A 13424-nucleotide genomic window follows, 5' to 3' on the forward strand; every position below is an offset into this window, starting at 1 on the left:
GGCAGTTCCTGTTGTGACTATGGTAGACTGTCCATTGTTTTGGTGCTGGTACTGGGCTTGAACTCAAGGCCTGGACACTGTACCTTAGCTTTTTCTCTCAAGGCTGGCCTGTGAGCCATAGCTCCATTTTCAGCTTTTTCTGATTAGTTGGAGATTAGAGCCTCATGGGCTTTCCTGCCCAGGCTGAACCCCAGTTCTCAGATCTTAGCCTCCTGAGTAGCTAGGATTAAAGAATATTTCAGTTTATGAAAATATTTTCTTTATTTTTTTCAAGCCTCTGTTCATGTTGCTGGGTGCAGGGGTAGGGGTAGGGGTCCACAAGTGTGTACCATCTCTCCACCTGCTTTGTTCAAGGGAGTTAGGACCATTACCACCCACTTTAATCCCTGCCATGTTTTTCAGATGACTTTGGGAAATTGCTGCTGGCAGAGGCCCTCCTGGAACAGTATTTGAAGGAGAACCATGCCAAAATAAAAGACTCCATCCCTTTGCTGGAGAAGAATGAACATAGGATAAATGAAGCCAAAAATTATTTGAGCAGTATCCTTAACCATGGGAAGCTGCCGGTGAGTTGTCAGCCACAAACCTGAGGCCTCCTCTCCTCTTTCTCTTGTCTCATATTAGCGCGCAGTCCTCCCTGAGTCATTTGTTCTTTGAGAAGAAGGCTCTTGGGATGAGCTCTGTTGTGTCTAGTACAGGATCCACCAGCCACGTGTGGCTTTCCAGCAGCTACAGTGAGAGACATGAGTGTAAATCTAAAATATGCCTTGGATTCCAAAGACATACAAACAAGGAATCTAAAAAAAGCACTGATTTAGCCACATGTGGTGGTGTATGCCTTTAATACCAGCTCTCAAGAATCAGAAGAAGGAAATTGTGAATTCAAAGCCAGCCCTTGTGCAGAGTTAGGAGTGAGACCCTGTTTTTGTTTTTGTTTTTTTTAAGCCAGTTTTTGTGGCTCATACCTGTAATCCTAGCTACTGAGGAGGTGGAGATCAAAGGAAACCATGGTTCAAAATCAGCCAGAGCAAAGAGTTTTGCAAGACTTTATCTCAAGCAACAACTGGGCTTGGTTATGCATGCCTGCCATATCAGTTGTGTAGGAGGATGAGATCCAGAGAATTGTGGTTTCAAGCTATCCTGGGCAATAAGTTCAGGAGGCACTATCTCAACAGCAAAAACTGGGCATGGTGATGTATGCCTGTCATCCCAACTAATATAGGAAGATCAAGATCCAGGCATGTTGCTGGGCAATAAAACTCTATCTCAAAAGTAACCAGAACAAAAAGGGCTGAAGTGTGGCCAAGTGGTAGAACACCTGTCTACCAAGTAAAGAGTTCTAGGTTTAGTCCAGGACTACAAAAACAAAATCAACATCAAAAAGGGCACTAACTTTATATTGATTATATACGCACATGATAATCCTCTGCTTGTATTAGGTTAAAGGAAATTTTATTAAAATTAATTTCACCTGTTTTTATCTTTTCATTTTATTTATTTATTTATTTTGCCAGTTGTGGGGCCTGACCTCTGGGCCTGGGTGCTGTCCCTCAGCTCTTCAGCTCAAGGCTAGCGCTCCACTTCTGGCTTTTTCTGCTTATGTGGTGCTGAGGAATCGAACCGAGGGCCTCATGCATGCAAGGCAAGCACTCTACCACTGGGCCACCTTCTCAGCCCATGTTTTTATCTTTTTAAATGTGTCTTGATCTTGTGCTTGTGACCATAGGAATTTTTTTAATTTAACAGCACTTGGTTGACCTAACATGAACGTGTTTTTCTGGACTACTTTGGGGGGTTCTTAGAAGTAAGAACTCAAGAAGCCCATGATCTAGCTGGAAGCAGGCAAACATGCAGAGTAGAAACAAAAGCTCTAGAGTAGAGGAAGTAGTGTAAATTCATGTGCATTTGTTAAGCACCTGATGTCTCCAAGATATGAAGTAAAATATTCACAGTTTACTCTAGAACTGTGTTGCACTAAGTATAATCCACTCGTTAAAAGTGTGGGCATCATTGGGGAGTTGGTAAGATGTACAAAATGCAAATCAGACCCTGTGTCTCAGCATTATCTCCCAGTGATTCGTGTATCAGAGTTGAAACTACTTTTCTGGATTAAAGTATATCCCCTTCTATACTAGCAGTACTTGTATGTCATTAGAGACTCAGGCAGGTATTTTTCAGGAGATATTCCCATGTATTTACTCCTTTAAACATGTTTTTGTGGCCTGTTTTGTATCAGGCATTATGCTATGCTTGCTGAGGGCAATCAGGACAAACCTGCCCTTCAGGAAGTTGCAGGTTTGTTGGGAAGTCCCAGATGGACTGTGCATGTTAGTAGTGTCTGAGGAGGTCAGTCTGAAGGGGCATTTCCCTGGAGTGAGCTAGAGAGCAGACCAGGAGTCCTGGTAGTATTAGAATTGGGCCCTTCTGTGTGCTGGTTCTGGAAGAAGAGGCAGAGTCTGAACATACAAAGGTAGTGCTGAGCATTCCATGTAGAGGAGGCAATATGTAATTGAAGAATCCTCTTATAAGAATCTCCTTAAGGTTGCTGAGTTTAGCAAAAGCAAAGGGGAATGGTGAAGAGAGTAATAGGGCTGTGAAGGAATATGAGGCCAGAGGCTGGGGACTGACATACAGAGCAGTGGAGGGGGGCAGTGCAAGGGAGAAGGGAGCATATATGCTCGCAGCATGAGGTTTCTGCTTCTTTGATGGGGGATTGTTTTAGCATTGGGAGGTCTGTGTTAAGTTCAAATAGCTGCTTGATATTAAGCCTGTTTCTTGGCCTCTGGGTCCATCTAGTTCCTCGTGTGTCCATCAGAAAAGTTCACTCCATATTTATTTATTAATATTTTATTTTGGGTACTGGTCCTGGGGCTTGAACTCAGGGCCTAGATGCTGTCCCTGAGCTTTTTTGTTTTGTTCTGTTTTTGTTCAAGGCTAGCACTTGAGCTACAGCCCCACTTTCAGCTTTTTTTGGTGATTAATTGAAGTAAGAGTCTATGGACTTTCCTGCCACTCTGGCTGTGGACCATAATCCTTGGATCTCAGCCTCCTGAGTAGCTAGGATTATAGGCATGAGCCACTGGTACCTGACTTATTTGAGTCTTTCTGGTAGACTCCATTAAATATTTTTATGTGTTCTTAAATATGATGCAGGCTTATTTGAAAATATAACCAGTGGACAAGTAATTTAACCGATAGAGATCCTGAAATGCCTGTTATCCTGGAATGCCTCACTCCTGTCCTCAGAGGAGAGGATGTGATGTGTCCACTTGCCTTTTTTTGCTTTTGTACATCCTTCAGCAGAGCTTTCCATAGAGCCCTAAGGCATATTTGACAAGTTGCTTCTTTTTGGTGAGAGCTTTCAGATGGAACTCTCTCTGCGTGAGCCTCATTTGTAGTGAATAATAGGCTGGAGGTATGGGTCAGGTAGTAGAGCACCAGACAAGCAAGTGAGCACAGGGCCATGAGTTCAAACCTCAATACTGCCAAAGACAAACTCACAAAAATAACTGAATGTGAATAGATTCTGCAGCTATTGATGTGCAAACCATTTTGTTTGCCAAATCCCATTCATTAATACAAGTTTTACTGTGTATTATTTAACAGACATTCAGAGGCACGAGTAGCGTGGAGATATTGCTGTCCAGGCCAAAGCCAAAAGCTTGGTGCTGATTGGGCAAAAATAAAATGTTAGAAGCAAATTGAGGTCTTTCTCTCTTACCCTAAAGGATATAGCTGGGTGCCCTTTTGGCAGCAGATGCAATCTCAGCTGGAGTCCCTTGTATTCCAAGTAACTCTCATGAATGGAAAGGAGAGGTGGTCCTAAAATGCCGAACTTGGTAGTTATTATGATCCTGTTCAGCCTAGTCTCAGGAATTTGGTGAAAACAAGCTACTTGTCCTAACTTCTGTTATCCACTGAGCCCCAGCCAATGCAGCAGCCCACTGAGGCCTCTCAGTCACCTTTTGCAACTTAGCCCCATTTCAGAGACCTAAGAGATGATCACTTACTTAGCCAAGGACACACTAGCAGGTGTAAAATTGAATCCAGGCCCATCTGTCTTGGTATTTCAAGCTCTAGTGGTCTCTGCCATTTCTTGGTGCTGACACCCCCCCCCCCCCACCCAAAGTACTGAAATGGAAATAAAATAATGATCAAGAAACTTAGGTTAATTTATGATATGCTAGCATTCCTTATAGTGTCTCATCTTATGATGAAATGTTTTCTTATCTCTTTCCCCTACCAGGTATCTCTGTTAGGTCATTCTTCCTTTAAGTCGATAGATCAGTGAGACACAAAGAGCATAGGTGGCAAAGGAGCCACACAGTAGGGGAACACCCCTATCCACCCCAGCTGAGCGATTCCTTTCTTTCTTTCCCTTTCTTTCTCTCTTTCTTTCTTTCTTTCTTTCTTTCTTTCTTTCTTTCTTTCTTTCTTTCTTTCTTTCTTTCTTTCTCTCTCTCTCTCTCTCTTTCTCTCTCTCTCTCTCTTTCTCTCTCTCTCTCTCTTTCTTTCTTTCTTTCTTTTCTTTTCTTTTCTTTCTCTTTCACCAGTCCTGGAGTTTGAACTAGGGCCTGGGCACTGTCCTTGAACTTCTTTTGCTCAAGGCTGGCGCTCTACCACTTGAGCCACAATGCCACTTGCGTCTTTTTCTATTTATGTGGTTCTGAGGAATTGAACCCAGGGCTTCATGCATGCAAGGCAAGCACTCTACCACTAAGCCACATTCCCAGCCCTTTCTATTTCTTTTTTTTTGCCAGTCCTGGGGCTTGAACTCAGGGCCTGGGCATTATCTCCAAGCTTCTTTTTGCTCAAGACTAGCACTCTACCACTTGAGCCACAGCACCACTTCTGGCTTTTTCTGTTTATATATAGGCACTGAGGAATTGAACCCAGGGCTTCATGCATGCTGGTAAACATTCTACCACAAAGCCACATTCCCAGGCCTGCTGAGCAATTTTCTATAGAGCATTTCTGTACTGTGTTGGGATTTGTGGTTCCCTGACTTGGATTGACAGACCAAAAACATTGCAAATTCAGAATCCCACAGTCTTCCTATGGAGGTAACTGACTTTTTTTTTTTTGGTTGTGGGGCTTGAATTCTGGTCTTGGGCACTGTCCTTGCGCTCTTCAGCTCAAGGCGAGCGCTCTACCGCTTGAACCACAGCACCACTTCTGGTTTTCTAGTGGTTTATTGGAGATAAGAGTCTCACGTAGTTTCCTGCCCAGGCTGGCTTTGAACTGCGATCCTCAGATCTCAGCCTCCTGAGTAGCTAGGATTATAGGCGTGAGCCACCAGCGCCCAGCTTCCTAGCTGATTTTTAATATTACCAAGTAAGGGTAATATTAATTAATATTAATTTTACAAAAGTAAAACCAACAGTAAACCTGTACCATTACCAAGGATACAGTTGCTGTACCCTTAGCTGTTGCCTGTAATCCTAACTACTATGAGGATTCTGAGGATTAAAGTTTAAAGCCAGCTTAGGCAGAAAAGTTTGTGTGATTCTTATCTCCAGTTAACTATCAAAAAAGACTAAGCAGAGCCGTGACTCAGTGATAGAGTTCTAATCTTGAGCAAGAAAGCTCAGGGATAGTGTTCAGGTCCTGAGTTCAGACCCTAGGACTGGCACCAAAAAGAAGAAGAAACAGACAACAAAGACAACTTTCAGAGGAGATTTAAAAATAGTACAAATTTAGGTTTACAAAGTATTTACTATGTTGTTCTTAATGTTTCACCAGCTTGGTGGAAGCTCTATTGTAAACAGGAGCCATCACTAGCCACATCCCTTCACTGTGGCCTGGAATGTGTCCTCTGAGCCTTGTATCCTTTCCCCTCCCCATGTACTGTACAAGAAGGTTTTTATAATAATTACTCATACCCTGTATTTATTTAGCTCCTTCCTCAGGAACAGTTGAAAGCTATCTTCTGGACTTTGCCCTGTTAATGCCCTGAGTTTTGCTAGGATGGGAAGTGAGGAGTGGAGGTTCTTGTCCTCCTCTCACCAATGAGGACTAAAGTCTGGGCAGGGCGGAAATGAGCCCATCAGCTTGAGACCAGTGCACAGAATGGAAGACTCATCATCTAGTTTGGAAGCACTGTGGGCTGAAAATGTGTCATCTCTGTGGCTCTGGCCCAGGAAGTGGGAGGCCTCTGTGGGGGAATTAGCAATACTTTTGGTAAATTCAGTTGATCAGTAGTCAAAGGGAGGACAGATGGGCAGGGGTGGAGTGGATGAACTCGTGGAGACATTGTAGGAGCTCATCAGAAAGGAGCTCCTTTGGTCAGGCAGACTTCCAGGAGGAGGAAGGCCTGAACAAGGCTCAAGCGATGGAGGAGGATCTGTGAAGGCTAAATGGGGACCAGAGTAAGCAAAGGCAACAGAAGGTTATTCATTTATGAAAAACAGAGACCAGTGTGAAAGGAGAAATTGGCTTCCCTGGGGCTTAGTTTTGCTTTGTCCTGTTTTTTTTTTTTTTTTTTAAATTACCTTCTTAGAAGGCTGTGCATGGTGGAGAATAGTAGAATCTGGGGTCACAGGTACCCCTGACTCTTACCTCTCCTGGGGGGAGATTGAGAGTATCTTCCTGCCATGATTGAGGTCAGATCTGTATCTGTAGGGAACTTTGTAGAACTGATTGGTAGCTTTGTAGCAGGAGCAGTGGCCAGAGCCTAGCTTAAAGCATAGTGGGCCAGCTGAACACAGGAATGGAGATGGGCTGCAGCGAATGGTCTCAAGAGGTGGGAGCCCTCCAGAGTAGACAGGATCCATACTAAGACCAGAGCTCAGGGCTGGATTGCTCCAGTTCAGGGCCAGCACAGACTCCCTCTGTCAGCAGCCCTGGGCGCTCTGGCTGTGAATATAGTTCATGCTAGGAATGCTAGGGTGAGGTGATCAGTATTGACCAAATCTCCTGAGGAGATCCTGACAAGGCCTTGGGCTCCGTTTACTTATTTGTAAGATAAGTTGTACCTACCCTCTTGGGGTTCTCATGACCAGGGAGAGTCAGGCAGGTTGTGTGGAGAGTTAGGTACAAGTAGCACTTGAGTAAGAAGGGGGGAAAAAGCAGGTTTGAATTCAGGCACTTTTGGACAGAATTCAAAGCCAAAAGCCCTGTACTTTGCCCTACTTCTGATAAGATGAGGACAGTGACCCAGCAGGCCCTCTCTTGTCTCCTATCCCTACTGTTGATGTAATTCTTCTTCCTCTACAGGTCCTGGTTGGGCTGTGAATGTGTGCCTATGTGTGTGCACGCATAAATATACCCGTCTTAATTATAAGCTTCAGATCCCATAAAACTTGATACACTCTTACTTCCCCACTTGTGTTCAGAATAAGTGTGGAGTTCCTTTAGCCTATGCTAAAGTCTTTGGGGTTGTAGAAGAGGAAAAAAGGCCGGGCTTGCTTTGTAGTGGTGTAAGAGTCTAGGCTCCCACGCACAATGAAGAAATGAGGGACTTTATAAACATCTCCTTAAGAGTCACAAAATGGGCCATGGACCCAGGTATGGTGAGGGGAGTGTGGAATCAGGGAAGGCTTCCAGGAAGATGAGAGGTGTTAATGGCTAATGGCTCAGTGCAAGCTGGGTCTTCATCTCAGGATACCTGATGGTCTGGGGTAGAAGCTTTGGGAGCAGGAGCCTGCTAACATATCCTTGTCCTTTCAGCCACGGTACATGTGTGAGGCCATGCTGATCCTGGGAAAGCTACATTATGTGGAGGGCTCCTACCGAGATGCCATCAGCATGTATGCCCGGGCTGGGATTGATGACATGTCCGTGGAGAACAAGCCTCTGTATCAGATGCGACTGCTGGCAGAGGCATTTGTCATCAAAGGTAGCATAAGTACCATCTTGGATTCCCTATTACCCTTGCCCAGTCCTTCCACTCTATCCCCCAAGCACCTGGACCAGGCAACAGCTCTGGGCAGTGGACACAGTAGTGTTCAGACACTTAACCTGGGTAATGCCAGGCACTGGTATCCTGTGTTGGCACCTCTTCATGGTAGCCTGGTCACCCTGTCTCTGTGGATGAGTTACCTAGCTGTGTACCCTTGGGCAAATAGCCTCTTATACTTTGCTTAGGCTCAGTTTACTTATTCAAGAGGCAAGATTATACCTACCCTCTTAGGGTTCCCATGACCAGAAGGAGTCAGCAGGTTGCTTAAACATGTTGAAATAGGCTCAAGCGCCATCTTGTTATCCAGTTGTACATCGTACTCACTGCTGCCCAGGAGTCTGTTACTCTTTAGGTATTGGGCACCCACTGTGAACAGCCCAGCATGGGGCTCCTGGGATACAGTGATAAGCACTTCTGCCCTGGAGTAGCTCCCAGCCTTCCCAGGGTCAAGGACACTCTGGAGGGAGGGAACTGATGGACACAGAGGATCAATGATAGAAGAACGTTATAAGAGACTGATTGGTCCAGTCAGGGAAATAGTGCCACGGAATTGGCCCCGAATGTGCTAAATGTTAGTAAAAGACCTGCCCCAAACTTGGAGCTTCCAGGCTCCTTCTTCCCTGGACCCATAAGTTGTCAGGTGGGCACTGGTAGCAGTGAGATCCTGGGAGCACCCTCTGCCTTTGCTGTTGCCAGGAACTTGGATATTTGATTATCTCCCTATTACAACCCCCAGAGAAAAGTCTAATAAAAGATCTGCCTATGGTCTGTGGGGATTTGGTGCCTGGCATCAGTAGGGTACGTGTTAGCCTCTCTGTATTAGTAGGAACATAGGGACATAAATGTCTTGAAACAAACATCCACTCTTGAGTGTCCCTGTCCTTTCTCCATCTTTTTTTTTTTTTTTTTTTTTTTTTGTCGGTCGTGGGGCTTGAACTCTGGGCCTGGGCGTTGTCCCTCAGCTCTTCAGCTCAAGGTGAGCGCTCTACCACTTGAGCTACAGCGCCACTTCCGGTTTTCTGGTGGTTTATTGGAGATAGGAGTCTCACGGTCTTTCTTGCCCGGGCTGGCTTTGAACCGCGATCCTCAGATCTCAGCCTCCTGAGTAGCTAGGATTACAGGCGTGAGCCACCAGCGCCCGGCTCTCCATCTTATAGATGGGGAAAATGAGGCCCAGAGACAAGAGGTACCTTGCCCAAAGTTACCTAGATGCATGGTAAATCCAAGGCTAGAAGCTCCAGTCTCTGACCCTGGTCTTGGAATCCGTGAACCCCCTTCCTACCCTAACACACACGATTTGTCTGTCTGTTCTGGGTTCCAGTGACTGTGACATTTGTGGAGGGTACATCCTCCTTGATTAACAAGAGGGCCTTTCCTGAGGGTTGGTTGTCCACCCAGGGTCCCTGAGTCTTTTCCTCATTGAATTTACACCATCCAAGGAAATGTGCTACTTTGGCTACTCTGAGAAGATGTAGAGGCAGCTTGTGGGAAGGCAGCTGCCTATTGGAAGGGTCCATTCTGGGTGGAATGCCCTCCTCTCCTTTGCTCACTCATCCCCCTCTCTGGGCCTCAGGAATGGGGCCAGTCTTGGGGATAATCTTCCTTTGACATTTGTGTTGTTTTGGATCTCTTGGGACCAAAAACCCTCCCTTGGGTGTCCTTTCAGTCCTTTCTTCTGTCATCCTAGCTCAGTATATATTGCTCCCTGTCTCCTGCTCTCTACTCTCTCCAGCATGCTTCCAGCTTCTTGGGGGAACACAGTCCTGGTGGTCAGAGGTCCTGCCAGGGAGGTAAGGAGCTGCCATTGCAGGCTTGGGCTGTTGGGTGTGGGCTCTGCTAGCTCCCCATCCCTCAGTATCCCCTGGTGACTGCATGTAGCCCCTTGCCTGCCTCCCCTCTGCCTGTCCTCCATGTCCTGTTGCAGTGACCACAACCTGCTGCTTGGCATGCCGAGGTTTGCCTGACCCTGTGTGTGCTTGAGACCATGCACAAGGCTGCCTGGGTGTGCACGATGTTGACTCATCTGGGTTGGGAGTCTGGTGGGTCTCTCCATGCAATGGGTGACAGCCACACCTGGAAGGAAATAGTGATGGGTGACCTGGTTTCCTGTGAGAAGATGAGGATGGTGGCAGCAGGAGGCCCCTGGGTTCCCAGAATAATAGTATCTTGGAAGCCCTCCTGCCAGGTCAAGTATACCCTCATACTTGCACTTGAGTCCCTAGACTGTTCAGGTGCACGTGACAGGTACATACTCTATATGGAACACTACCATCCTGGTATGTTTGGGCCAGGAACATCTTCCATTTACTCTATTAAAATAGTCAAGAATTCTTTGGTTTCATGGGCTATCTAGGAAGGTCTGTCTGCCCTAGGACCCACTTTTGTGAAGCCCTTGGAAGATCCCTATGCATTTGGTTCCAAGTGCTCCTGACTGTCTGTCTTCCACTGAACTTTAAATCCCCTGAAAATGGCTGATCATTAATTATTATTATTATCATCATCATCATCATCATCATCATCATCATCATCATCATCTTTTAGTAGTTGTACAAATCTGTTTATAAGTACAATTCATCTTAATCAATATCACCCATTTCATCAGTCTCCCCTGTCTTTCCCAACCCCACTTACACCCTTAAGTTCTCTGGTTTCATTTTCATATATGTACATTAACCATAAAATGCCTATATTCTTTCTCTTTCCATTTCTCTACCTCCCTTACTTTGTCCTCCCCTCTTCCTCCACAATGTGTTTAATCTTCCTGTGATGATTATTTCTTTTATTTTTCTTCTTCTTTAATTGGTGCTAGTCCTAGGGCTTGACCTCAGGGCCTGGGCACTACCAGCTATGATTATAGGCATGAGTCACCAGTTTCTGGCTGTGCTGATTATTTAGTTACCTCTCCCTCTTGGAGCCCCAAGTGTTCACCACACAAGATCTACCTTGGTGCCCTCCATCATCTTTGAAGTTCTGTCCCTTTGATTTGCCTTGAGCCATTGTCTTGTCTCAGCTTTTTTTTTTTGCTTTTTTTTTTTTTTGTGTGTGGGTCATAGGACCCAAACTCTGGGCCTGGGCGCTGTCCCTCAGCTCTTCAGCTCCAGGCTAGCACTCTACCACTTGAGCCACAGCACCACTTCTGGCTTTTTCTGCTTATGTGATGCTGGGGAATTGAACCCAGGGCCTCATTCATGCAAGGCAAGCTCTTTAAAATCACTGAGCCACCTTCCCAGCCCCTCATCAGCTTTTTTCTTTGTTCTGCACATTGATGAGCTGCAAGATTCTCTGATACAGTTTAGGCACCCCCTGCACCAGGAGCTCCCCTTCTCTTTGAGCTCACAGTGTGTTTCCTCCAAGCTCTCTTGGGTCTTTCTTGGTACAGTATGTAAAATCTCTCCAGTCAGGTTAGTGAGTTCCTTCCTCCAGAGATTTGACCTCTTTTGTTTCTTGAGGTCCCTAGTCCAGCTCCCATAGAGAAAATGCCATTTGTAACAGGCATTACTGATGACACTAAGATAAACAGCTGGATCTTACCCTGGAGAGAGCAGCAGGGAGAGAGCAGCAAGGAGGAAGCCAAGTCTGCACCCTCAAGGATGAGTGCAACATGCAGTAGCTATTAGCAGAACTGGTACAATACAAGCTCCTTGATGCCACTCATTCCTGTCCAGTCTGAATCAACGGATAGGTCTTAGCATCAGTGAAGTCTGCTATTTGGAGAAAGAAGGAAAGGGAAACACACTGGTGGTGGCTGGTCTATAGCTTATTGCTATGCCTGCTGGGTCAAGACAGTAGGTTTTCTATATGACTGTGTTCTTTCAGCCCCAAGACTGCCTCCACCCCTGTTCCACGGGAAGCCCTGCCTTGGCTCTTGGCCTTCTGACCACCTAAAATGGACAGTTATAAAGAGTCTCCTCTGGACTGCTGCTGGTAGGCAGGTTCTCTCCTAGTGGGAGTGAGACACTTGAGATGACTGGGAGATGTGCTGTTTGTTGGAAGACTGGTTTGCAACTTTGAGGCCTGTCTGGCTTTATAGCTCCCCTAGTCATTGGCATTTGGATACATGGATGAGGAACCAAAGCTAATACTAGTTTCTCAAAGTCCTTGGATCTAGATCCAGGCCCTGAGGAGTCTGCCCTCAACAGTAGGCCTTGGGTCTCCTCTTAGGCCCTAGTCAGTTTATAAGGGAAGCTGTGGGCAGTGGGTGGGGTGGGCAGCTCCTTGTCCTCAAGCTGCATCTTATTTCCCCAGGTATACAGTGAGAGCCATAGCGGGTCCTTGTGAGGGCTTGAGGAGGTGGTCAGCCTTTCTGGGGCTCAGTCTAGTTTCCCTGCCTGCCTCGGCACTACCTTTAGCAGGGGCAGAAAACTTCTGCTCCAATGATATGACCTGATTCTCAACCATCAGGGATTGTTGTACACAATTAGGCACAGCCTCATTTGGAGGGGTTGTCAGGAGTGAAGCTTGCAGGTCTGGCTTTTGTTGGCATTTCTGTTGTTCTAGGAAATACTCACTAGAGGCTGCCGTCCCGAGATGCCCCAAAGCCAGCCTCCTGGCTCCACGTCTCACTTCCAGCTCACAGAGGCTGTATTTCAGCCCAAGCTGTTGAGATTGTGTATCAGCCAAGATATGGCACCATCCTCATTACTCCTCCCTGACCTTAGCTCAGCAAAGCCTGTACTTCAGGATTTGTCCCCTCTGACACCTTGCTTCTGGGGATATTCCAGAGATTGTAACAACAGAAAGGCAACATTAACCACCTGGGAAACTAATCACAGAAAAGAGGAGGGCCTGAGCATTTATGAGCCCATGGAAATGGAACTTTCTCTGGGGAGGAATGGTGTCAGGTGTAGCTGGATCCAGTGTGTGGCATATGTGAAGTCTTTCTTTTTTCTTCTTTTTTCTTTTTTCTTTTTTTAGTTGACTGTCATCCTGTAGGTCTTATCAGCTCTAGGGCTACTGATCCTTGCAGCACAGCCCCCTGGCCTCTCAAAGTGGGTGTGTGGAGAAGATTCTGGCCTGTCTTGATCTCCTGCCCAGTCTGGAGCCCATCATAATGAGCAGCTAGGATGTGGGATTGATGTCAAGAGTGAGATTTCCTCGTAGGAAATCTGGGTTAAGGAAAGAGCTCCTCAAAGGATCAGGAGGGTGCTGTTAACAAAGTAGGTGAAAGGCATGGAGGGCAGAGCCCTGGAGCACAGGCTGAAATGAGTAGGACTGGCGTGATCAGGACCTGAGCCCAGCTTGCTCTCACTCCAGCTTTGGGGCTTTTATACAGACAGAGTGGTGACTGAGGCCCAGCCAGTTGTAAAGCCTTCTCTGGCGGGTTGGGAGGTGGAGCCTCAGGGTGACCTGTGAGCAACTGAGTGGGAGAAGAAAGCCCAGGGGAGCTGGAGGAGGGTTCTTTGGAGGTGGGGAGGAATCATACCTTCTTGAAGCAAGCGGGGGGGGGGGGGGGGGGGGTTAGTGAAAGGAGGGAATGAGGATTAAGTGGATTGCATGGGAGGGCACGGGAAGGTGAAAGTCCACC

The 13424-nt window shown here is 46.4% G+C and overlaps 1 protein-coding gene across 1 annotated transcript in view; it reads left to right on the forward strand.

Moving 5' to 3' along the window:
• The window catches only part of Ttc7a (tetratricopeptide repeat domain 7A), a 120687-nt gene that overhangs the window by 12663 nt on the left and 94600 nt on the right, over positions 1 to 13424 (forward strand). Inside the window, exons 2-3 of the mRNA XM_070025536.1 lie at positions 403 to 566; positions 7669 to 7837. Coding sequence (XP_069881637.1) covers positions 403 to 566; positions 7669 to 7837 — 333 coding nt within the window. The remainder of the gene's footprint in view (positions 1 to 402; positions 567 to 7668; positions 7838 to 13424) is intronic.

The sequence above is a fragment of the Dipodomys merriami genome, unplaced genomic scaffold (genome assembly GCF_024711535.1).
Source record: "Dipodomys merriami isolate MVZ:Mamm:240054 unplaced genomic scaffold, mDipMer1.0.p SCAF_17, whole genome shotgun sequence".
Taxonomy (NCBI): Eukaryota; Metazoa; Chordata; class Mammalia; order Rodentia; family Heteromyidae; genus Dipodomys; species Dipodomys merriami.